The sequence below is a fragment of the Antrostomus carolinensis genome, unplaced genomic scaffold (assembly GCF_000700745.2).
Source record: "Antrostomus carolinensis isolate BGI_N321 unplaced genomic scaffold, ASM70074v2 scaffold6197, whole genome shotgun sequence".
Taxonomy (NCBI): domain Eukaryota; kingdom Metazoa; phylum Chordata; class Aves; order Caprimulgiformes; family Caprimulgidae; genus Antrostomus; species Antrostomus carolinensis.
Window position 1 is genome coordinate 18049 of NW_010325240.1, and position 10503 is coordinate 28551.

The 10503-nt window shown below is 36.1% G+C and overlaps 1 protein-coding gene across 1 annotated transcript in view; it reads left to right on the forward strand.

Annotated features, from left to right (window-relative positions):
* Positions 1-8834, forward strand: part of TANK (TRAF family member associated NFKB activator) — a 22600-nt gene extending 13766 nt beyond the window's left edge. The window contains exons 6-8 of the mRNA XM_010171131.1: positions 1900-2018; positions 3663-4243; positions 8563-8834. Of these exons, the coding sequence (XP_010169433.1) occupies positions 1900-2018; positions 3663-4243; positions 8563-8730 (868 nt within the window). The 3' untranslated portion in view covers positions 8731-8834. The remainder of the gene's footprint in view (positions 1-1899; positions 2019-3662; positions 4244-8562) is intronic.
* The last annotated feature ends 1669 nt before the right edge of the window (positions 8835-10503 follow it).

The window sequence follows — 10503 nt, forward strand, 5'->3', positions numbered from 1 at the left end:
GGATGTTAATGCTGGGGTTTGGGTAAGCATTAACTCCCTTGCATTAACTCTCTTCAGAACAGGAATGTACAACCATAATGGATTAACTGGCGGCAGCACAGCAGAGGTGCCTGCTGCACTGCCATGAGGAAGTCTGATAGTCAGTATGAAGAAATAATTCTTGGCCTGATCCATCCTAAATGAGAGTTTGAAACCAGGTTTATCCGTAAGGTGAAGCAGCCACCCCTTGCTATGACCAAGGAACTGAAAGCAGTATGTTTCCTAAGCAAGAATTCCGTCTTCTGCCAGTGGTTTGGGAAGAATACTGACCAAAGTCTCAGGTTTGCGTTTGTCACAGGATAGGCAGTAATAGCACTTTCAACAATTCTGCTGAGGTCAAATAGAAGGTTCTCTAAGGTGAGGCTAGGAGAGTATTAGGAAAAAGTATCATAAATTCTTGCTGTCTTACACTCTTGCCTAGGCATCTGCTTTTGGCCACTCTCAAACACAGGCTAGATGAACTACGTGGATCTTTAGTCTGACTCACTACTGCTTTTTGACAAGACAGGAAATAAGACTGTGATGTGATGAAGACTTTTTTGTCTTTATTGATTTATATCTAAAAAATGAAAAACTTTTGCCTGTCTTCTGTCTCCCTCCTCTCAAATAGCTCCCATACTTTACAGTTTTCTTGGAAAGAGGTATGTGACTGGTAAGATTACTAGTAATCTTACACTAGTAAGATTATGGTATCACAAATGTCTAGCAAATTAAGACTGATTTATCTAATCATATGTATAATTTAAAGCTCCAATTAGAATCTTGTGTTAAGAGTCATCTTTAAAATTTCTTATTTATCAAAACACTTGAAAATGATCAGAATGTAAGTGTTAACAGTAGTAACTTTAATTCTTCTTGTAGGTTTTGGGTTTTTTTTTTTAATGAGACACAAATAGACATTTGTGTCTTCCAAAAGAGAAGCACAGCTCCTGACACTCCTGATTGCTATATGAATAACAGTAAAAAGGAAAACAATTCACTGGATTAAAGAAAAATCCCTGTAGGGCTCTTTTGATAAAAAGATGCAAAAAAGAACACAACTCCGGTTTGTCACCAACTTAACTTTTTCATCCTTGAAGTCGATTTTATAAAACCCATGATACTGTCCTTAGAAATATAAATTACTCATCAAGTTCATCGAAATTTCACAATAGGATTTTATGGATGCATCAGTAACTGAAAAATGTAGTGCCTTTGGGCAAATAAAATTCACAACAGCATGAAGAACTACTTTTACCATTCTCAGTGCAGATAATTAAATATCAGATGTCTACATGATACTCTGGAAAAGATAAAATGTTTTAAATCCCTCAAAATAAAAGGACAAGTCATGTGATGCTGTATAAAACAGAGAAGGAATGAGTTCACAAGCCTCTCTTCAAAAAGTCAGGTAGACACAGACAGAAGGAGCAGTAACAACTGCTTGTGTGTTCATTCTCCTGCAAAGTCTGAAGCACACAGAAAACAATGGAAAACAATTAATGTTCACAGCAGCAGCATCTTATTTTCCCTAGATGAGAAGGAAACAGTACCTTTGTGAAAGATAAGCTGTTCCACAAAATACCTGAGGGAACTGAAAGAAATGTAAAGGCTGGATTTTTGGGGGGGTCCTTGCAGGGTCAGGCCGTGAGCTTGAATGTATGTGTGTATGATAGGACTAAATAGCTCTTTGACAACATTTTCTTTTCCCTTTCTGCTTGCTTTTACTGAGAAGAACAAAAATATGTATGCATATGTTGAGGAACAAGGTATCCAAGTAGCTTACACTATTGTTTTTCTCTAGTTTGTGGGTGTCACTAAATTAAAGGTCACAACAAGCTGAATTGGTTGACTCTTTAATTTCCAATTTTGATCTTCCAGGGAGAATCTGGAGACTATTTTCCAGGACATGAATGAAGAGTGTCATCGAATATGTGTGCTAGCCAGAGAACAAACAGACCAACTGAGTAAATTTAAGATAAAGCCAGAACCTGAAACTGGTAATATCATGCTTAAGCTCTTATTGTGATTCAACTGTTTGAAAGCTTTGCTTTATATTTGAAAATACTGTAAATTACACATACATAGAAGTACTTCCACTGTTTACCATCTGCCTTTTTCAAGTCTGTTCACATGGTGCTCAGTATTTCACCAAGAAAATACACCGCCAGTTTTGGCATTCTATGAGGAATGCTCCAAATCAAATGCTATAAAAGACAGTCATCACATCAATGGCTCTTGTAATTGTTTTGTCCCTTGGAGTGAGAGGCAGGCACTTACTACATGTGATATCCTATCATACTGTGTGAGTGACAGCACTTGCTTGCTTTTAATTTAGCTGTCAGTTCAAAAGATGCCTGTTATGTATGTCTCTAGCCCCATATCTGTTAGAGGAAAACTGACGGACTGAGGAGAGTCAGAGGACTTATTTTCTAGACTTCCTTGTTCAGACTTTCGAATACTGTTTTGTTATATGGGACAGGAGCTTAATCCAGTGCTTCCTGAAAACAAAAGAAAGGCTTGGTTTTTGTTGCAACTGGAAGAGATCCTGAATGTCTGGTTCTACTAATGCTTACATTTAATATAATGTAATATGGGTGTTCCCTGCTAGGTTTTCTTAATAGTAGGATCAGACTCTTAAGTGATATCAAAAAACACCTGCCAAACTTACACTTTGAAGCAAAAGACGCTGATTTTGGCACTTGCTTCTAATTTAGGTTATACCATTCCTGAAGTTTTGTTGCTTGAAGTGTTAATCTGTAGCTTGTGGCTTCAAATTGCTATATCTGAACTATACTGTTATATTCTGATTGTACACTACTAAACTTTTATTATTTGGGAGTGGGAATTTGGGGGGATGAGTGCTTAGCAACTTATTTCAGAACGGATTTATTTTCCTTAAATCCTTAAATAAGGGCCTAACTCAACTGTGTGAAAAGCTATACATGATACCGATTTAATCTGCTTGATTTCTGTTACTTCTGTGGCCCACATTACTACAATACCTGAGTGATGTCAGGTGGCTGCTGTACAATAAATGTGTCCTGAAGTTATTCTCTCACATGATTAGGGGTAACCATGTATATTATTACCATTTTTGTTAATAAAGTGACAAAAATTAACGGGGAATTCTCAAAATGAAGGGAAAATACGGACCCGTTTCTGAATATTTATGCAGTTTAAATATTTACCTAATTTGGAAACCAATGGGAGTTTGGTACCTGAATACCTTCTAAAATTGTGCTCATGGCACCTATCTTGTTCTTGGCACTGTGTGAAATGGGTTTGGTTCCAGCTTCTATTTCTGCCAGAACACTTCAGTAAATATATGCAAGTATGTGTTAAGAGTATGGGACAACATAATTTTCAAGAAAAAGAAAATGTTTATATCCATAAATCAAAGAGAAGTAGAATTATTAGAACAGAAATATTTCCTTTTATTTCTGTTCTGATAGGTTTTGTGTCAGAGCTCATGTTCATGAAAGAGAACTACGCCTCAAACTGATTTCAAAAAGAAAAAATAAAGGTTAAAAAGCCAAGAAGGAAAATCAAAAACCTCTCAGGAGAAATACCTCAACACCAGACCTTGAATAACTATCCTTCAGTGGACTATATTTAATGTTTTCTTCATTCTTTCTTCACAGAAATACAGTTTTCCATGCCGATACAGTGTACTGATAAAACTGATGAACAAGCAGAAGAGCTTTTGAAGCCTCGGGTTATAAAGGATATAAATAGAGGTGCATCATGCATCACATCTATCACACCAAGAGGAGTGGGCCAAGATGAGGACAACAGCTCTGTAGAATCACTTTCTAAATTTAATGTCAAGTTTCCACCTACAGACAATGACTCTGCTTTCTTGCAGAGCACTCAGGAAAAACCAACAGTTCCTTGTACTGGTGGAGCTGAAAACATGCTTCAAGATCATCATTTTAACCTGGAGCACAGAGACCGTACTGTTAACCTCGGTAGATTGGAACCTAACTCATTTGAAGCTCATGGAGTTGATCTCATGACCTCAGCTTTACAAAGCCTAACTACTGTTGACAAAACAAACCCCCCAAGTCATGCAAACATGTCCATAGAAAATACCCGTGACAAAACATGTATAAAAACAACAGACACTGCTTTCACATTTGTACCTAAGCACACAAACCAGGGTGTACCTGAAGTATTTTTTTCTTCAGAAGCTGCTGGGACAACCGTCAGAGGTCCTCATCAGGTATCTTTCTATAAATACTGTACATATTAAAAAATTGACAACCACTTTGCGAAGATCTTTGAGATGGGATTAGTGTATTCTATGAGGTATCTCATCAGCCTTTTTTAAAGACAATATCTCTTCTCAGTTCTTCCTGATATTCACGTGTGTATACAAGGCACTTTTCCAGTGAAAGGGCAGGAATTTAAGCAGATGTAGGCACTGGATATGCTTGCTCAAATTTAAGTTAATTTAGATATTAATTGCTTCTGTATCTATTTCAAAGCTGTCATTAATCGTGTTGCCCCCCTAGATTGCTTGCTTTCTACCCTTGATCTCAGTTGAATAGGGCACATAATTGTTTTTAATGTACGGCAGAGAATATGACAAATGGACTAATTAAAAAGCTGAACAGATAAATACTTCACTGTGGAAAAAATACCTACTTTTTATCTCCATGTGAGTTATAAACAGCACCCTCCCTATTCCTCCCCTCTAAGAAGACATAATTTTTTTTCTTCATAGTTTAAGCAATCAAGGAGGAAAGCATATTTATTTTGTCAAATGAAAAGAGGTTCACTAAAATACTTTATTTTAGGTTTATGTAGGTACTTTGGGCTTGAATTTCAGTTATAGCTACTTGAAGTCCATGAGAGCTTCTGAAAGCAAGGCCCAGTAGCTGTAATGCAGAAAAACATTTCAGCAGGTTGTGGCAATCACGTCTCTGAATACTTTGCTTCTTTTGTGTAACATCCTGTCACAACTGAAACTGCTGGCAAAATTATTATGGACCTTTATAGACTGATTTTTTTACATTTCTGTGGCTTTTCTCACACTTTGTGAGAGGACAGCTTTTCAAGAATAAGCAAATAGTGATATTTAGGAATTCTGTAAGGGTGAATTTGGCATATTTTTACTATTTACATTGATGTGGTTTTCTGTTCTCTGCTAATGACAAAGTACAGACAGCAGAAGAGCTTCACCCCTCAATTTTCCCACTGCATGAAAGGCAAAACATGATAGCTTTGACATTTTCTTCTTCTAAAATGAACCCAATCTTAGTTTAACTTTCTATTGCAAACCAGTTTTTGGATGAAAAATTTAAAGCATGGAAAGTATGCTGTTCTTCATCACTGTATTTTAAACTATAAGTCTGATTTTTCAAAATGTATTTTAAATAACTATTTGTAATGTAGAAGATCTCAATTCTATACCAACTTACTAATAGCAGTTTTTATTGTGCTTTATTTTTCATTGGATCCTCAGCTGAAGTGACTGAGTTAAACAAATTAAACCATTTATTTTATCACTGGTAGAATTCCTGTGGAGCTGTGAAGCATTCACTCCATTGCTTGTTACTATCCTCTTCTGTATTCCCTCTCCAGCTTGTTCTTTTGCTGGTTAGTCTATGTATTCATTTTTCAATAGATGGCACCCTGCATTGTATATTACAGCAAGTGAAACAGCTGGTATGTGATTATAAATTGATAGGGGTAGTGTGCAGCTTAAAAAGTAGAGAAGAATCACAGTTGAACAGCAGTAAGCCTTTGGTTTGATCACTGGTATTTCTGCAAAATAAGGAAATTAATTTGGAGCCATCATTGAAAATGTAAATTATCCACTTTGTGGAGAAAATGTACTAGTGCTAACACTCAGAGAAAAGAAAGGCAATGGTGAACGGTTTCAGTATTTGTATCTACAGTAGCGCTGTAGAACATACAGGACATTTATTAAAATGTTGTATCTTATCCAGAAGCTTGTTCAAAACAAGCCAGTATTACTTTAGAATCCATTAAATATACATCTGTGTATATCAGTATATTTAAACATCCATCACCTTTATTCAGCTGCCTTCAAAAGAGGTTTTTAATTATTTTTCCCAGTGTATTGGACTTGCTTTAGAATTTTTTCTGACTGTTAATTGTGATAAAGATTTGATTCATACATAATATATATGTAGATTAAAATACTAATGTTTTTAAGATACTTGCATACATGGCTTTTTGACTGTATTAGCCTCAGCAAAATTTATGCATAAACTTGTTCTTAGTGTTTTTACAACCTTTCTAAGGGGTAGCTACACTGCTTACGGCTTCCATCATCCCTGCCAGTTCTGGAGGTCCAATTGGGAGGAATTATATACCTGGGGTTTTTTTCCCAGTGTAGATAAAACTTTCAAGTATTTACTACATATGTTAACTTATAAAATGGAAAACCCCATAAATGCAATAGATTTGGCAACAGTAAGTTCTTGGAACTGCTCTCAGTTCCTGAAATAAATTTAGCTCTTTCCTTCTATGTGGATACTAAATGTGAAAACTCAGTACTGTTTTCTTAGGATGTAACTTTTTAAAAAAACATGTGACTGAAAAGAGCAGCAGATTAAAATAAACATGGGTATTAGTGGACCTAGGATTTTACAGACTACATTTAACTGAGACTTACATGTAGGTGCATGTGTTTATCAGTATTCACAGTTTGAGGGGGTTGTTTCCACTAAAAATATTTCTAAGAATGTTCACGTTTTTAAAAGCAAATCAATAGTCTATTGATCTTAATCTGAATATATTTTTTTTAATTGAACATCTGCTTAAATCTGTCCCTATTCTGAAAAGCATATTAAGCACATGCTTAACACTCAAAGAAAGAAATGGAAGTTAAGTGCCCGCCTCCGTGGGTTGCTGGACTTTTACCTCCCCTTGTGCTTCCAAGATTAGAAAACTTACTATGTCCTTTGTGGGGTTTTTACAATACTATTTTATCTTTTTTAAAATGGCACTTTACATCATAATATATTAGAAACAAATAATTCTAAACACATTCCTGTAAAGATGTTTAAGTGTGTCTGTGTCTAGATAGATTTAATATGCAATTTACACCAGCAACATACAATAAGTAGACTCTTTGAGCTGAAAAAAGGGGTGTGATTGCACTTAATTACTAATTAGGCAATTTAATTATATGGATTGCTGACCATAATGAAAGACAGTAAATCTGCTATTGCTATCTGCTAAGCTAAACACTGTTTAAATAGGGAATGGACAGAAAATTGACTCCAAGAAGTTTAGCTGGTTTAAAAACAAGGTTTAACCATTGTGAAGGCCAGGTTAGTTGTACAATGAGTTACGGTGGGAGGACTAACAATAAATTCTGTTTGGCATGGTGAAATGAGAATAAGAGCTGAAAATTAAAACTCTTGGGTAAGTATCAATAGCAAGAAATTTAAAACTTCTAAAGAAACTACTTTCTAAAGTGTTCTTGCTTGTCTTTCCATGTGTGAGTGAAGCAAGAGAGAAGACTGAGCAAAAAAAAAAAGCTGTAGGGCACTCTCCTCTTCTAGGTTCCATCCCCACATAGAGCTCATACCAGCTTGCTGTCATTCTGTCTACTTTGCAGTCACTGCAATATGCATTTAGTTTTCAGTTTACTCAAAATCTAATCATCCTGGCCATATAACATAACTACGTATTTTATCTTGTGTTGCTAATACTAAAGTAATGAAACTTAATTTTTAACTTTACTTTGAAAACTGATAGGAGACTTTTTGATTCCTAGTTGGTATGATGCTAAATAATTAGTGTAGCCTCTGACTTAAAGTATGTATCGGGCTGAAGTCCCTTGAACTCCAATGTCAAGTAAACAGACTTGCTGTCTTTAAACTAACTGGCTCAGGGACCAGGAGCAGTACAGCTGCTCAACCAAATGCAGCGTAGTGTACGGAATTCCCTGAACGCATGGATAGATATTGAGATGGTCCCATTGAGTTTGATGCTCTCATGGCAGAAGGAATCCCAAAACAGATTATTTGAGAGATGCTTACACTAAAAGGCAATCAGAGCAAATAAGTAACTTCAGGCATATGACATTGCTCTACTGATTTTGTAAGTAAACTGAAAACTAGTTATATGTCAATAAGAGTAGAAATAGAATATGATTCATATTAACTCTGTACAGGGAACATTTTATTCTAAGGTACAAATGTGTTTTCTCATTTCTGTTAAATGGCTATTCTGTACCATGGCTTCTACAGTAAAATACTGAAATGCAGAGTTACAGAAAAGCCCTAATATTTATCAGACTGATATTACAGACTTTCGCTCATAGCAGTATTTATCATGAACAGATATCAATGCATTCTAAGTGTTTGCAAGGATAGTATGTCTATAGAACCTTAAAAAATCAAAGTACTATCTTGCTTCTTTTAAATGAGAGCTCTCTAGTTAATGTGTCTGGCCACACAGGTGTAAAGGACACCTAGTTTAAAAAGGCAGGTATTTTTTTTTATATAAAAGTAAACCACATTGTAAACCACAGCAATAATCATTTTCTGTTTCTTTTAGCTCATTTGGCAGCCTCGAGACAATGATTTGCTGGCACAAGCTTATACAGACTATGAACTGAATCAGTGTGGAATATGTGAATTCTGTCGAGAAGTTTTCCCACCATCTATAACATCTAAGGAAGATTTTCTTCGGCATCTGAATTCCCACTTTAAAGTACAGTCTTAATGTATGAGAATTCAGTGGATCACTGTTTTTGCATACATTTTATGATATGCTAAGAATTTAAGAATTAAGACTTCTTGTAACAAGAACTGATGACTGAAATTGTCAGATAAGTACATTTTAATTGTCCTTTGACAAGGTAAAATGATACTGTAAGTCCCTCAGTACTGTAATTCATATTATTACTTGTTACGCGTCAATATTACCTTTGAGAGTGATGTTAAACACCTTTTTTTTCTTTTTCTTTTTCTTTTTTTTTTTTTTTTTTGCAATTAATCATTGCCTGAATAGGCACAGAGTCATGATTATATTTATGAGTGTAGATTTGCAGGATTTACACCTTAATCTGGCTGGGGAAATTAGTGTAGTGCTAGGATTTTTTTCTTAATATCCAGTGATGTGATTACGTTCTTTAAGTGAACAGGAAGAGAAGTAGGCTCTCGTTTTTCATTTCTATTATAAAATTTACAAATTTAATTAACAGTAGTGAACCTCTTAATTCAGATTCTTGTAAAATCATCACAGTAACTGAATGCCAGGTGTGCCAAAATTAGGATAGGCTTGTTCACTAGTAACATAAATGGATGTTTGACTTTCCCAGGTGAATGGTTTACTAAGAGAGAGTAATCAAACACAGAACATAAATGATCATATTGCCACATAGTAACAGTAGCAGTTTTACGGATATGTTCTATGTTATTAAAAAAATATATTTTGCTCATGTACCTTTCTAGCATTAATAATTAGTAAAAATACTTTCACGGAAAAAGGCTATATTAGTATGAAGGACAGAATGAGAAAAGGTTAAACTTTCCCTAAACCTAAGAATACCAAAGATTATTTACTTTTCCTTCTAGTCTGCTATGAATGATTGTTCAAGTCTGTGACAGTTTAGAAAGGAAAGGGGAAAACCTAATCACCCAAATCTCAGTGACTTCATTTTTAAGCTGAATATGCTTTGTGGCTTTCTCAATGCAATTTAAATTTGTGTTTAGTTGAAAAATTGCATTTTGATAAAGTTTACACATTGTCTGGATTTATTTGGATCAAATTTAAAAGTGGGGGTTTTTTACGAAGTAATTTCAATTAAATTATAATGAGTGACTTTGAGCTTTTTGCATTTGAACTGAATATAGCTTTTTTGTCCTGATATTAGATAATTAGCATTAATATTTTCATAGCAGCAAAGCACAACAGTTTACCTTTCTAAAGACTTGTTTGCAGGTGACCAATTTCTGGAAGAATTAGCACCTGCCTAATTTTTAGAAATTGATCTTTCTGCAATTATTTTCTCTTTTAAACATCTCATGTTTGTGACTGGCTGTCAACAGAGTGTACTGCAATAAACAGCAGCGTAGAGTACATGTCTGCTACATGACCTGGAGAAAGGGTTTGTTACTGTTAACAGCTCTGAACCCCCGCCGCTGCCCAGCGCTGAGGAGGACACGGTCATCCCTGGGCTCGCCGTGCGGCGTGTGAAGGGCCTCCCCAGGGAGCGCGGCTGGGGTGGTTCCTGGGAGAGGCACAAGTTCCAGGATGGGGAGGAGAGAGCGAGATTCGCACATCCCCAGCAAGCCCGACACAAAACCGACTTGTCCTCTCAACCATGAAATTCGAGCCCAGCAGCTCACGTTATTAAGAGCTGAACAAACTGCGCATCACCTTTAAAGAAAATAGTCACCCGTTCCTCCCCCGCCACGCACGGGCGTTTCCCCGTGGGCTGGCAGAGAAGGGAGCCCTGCGCTGGGCCCCGGGTTTTTGTTGCCGGCGGCAACC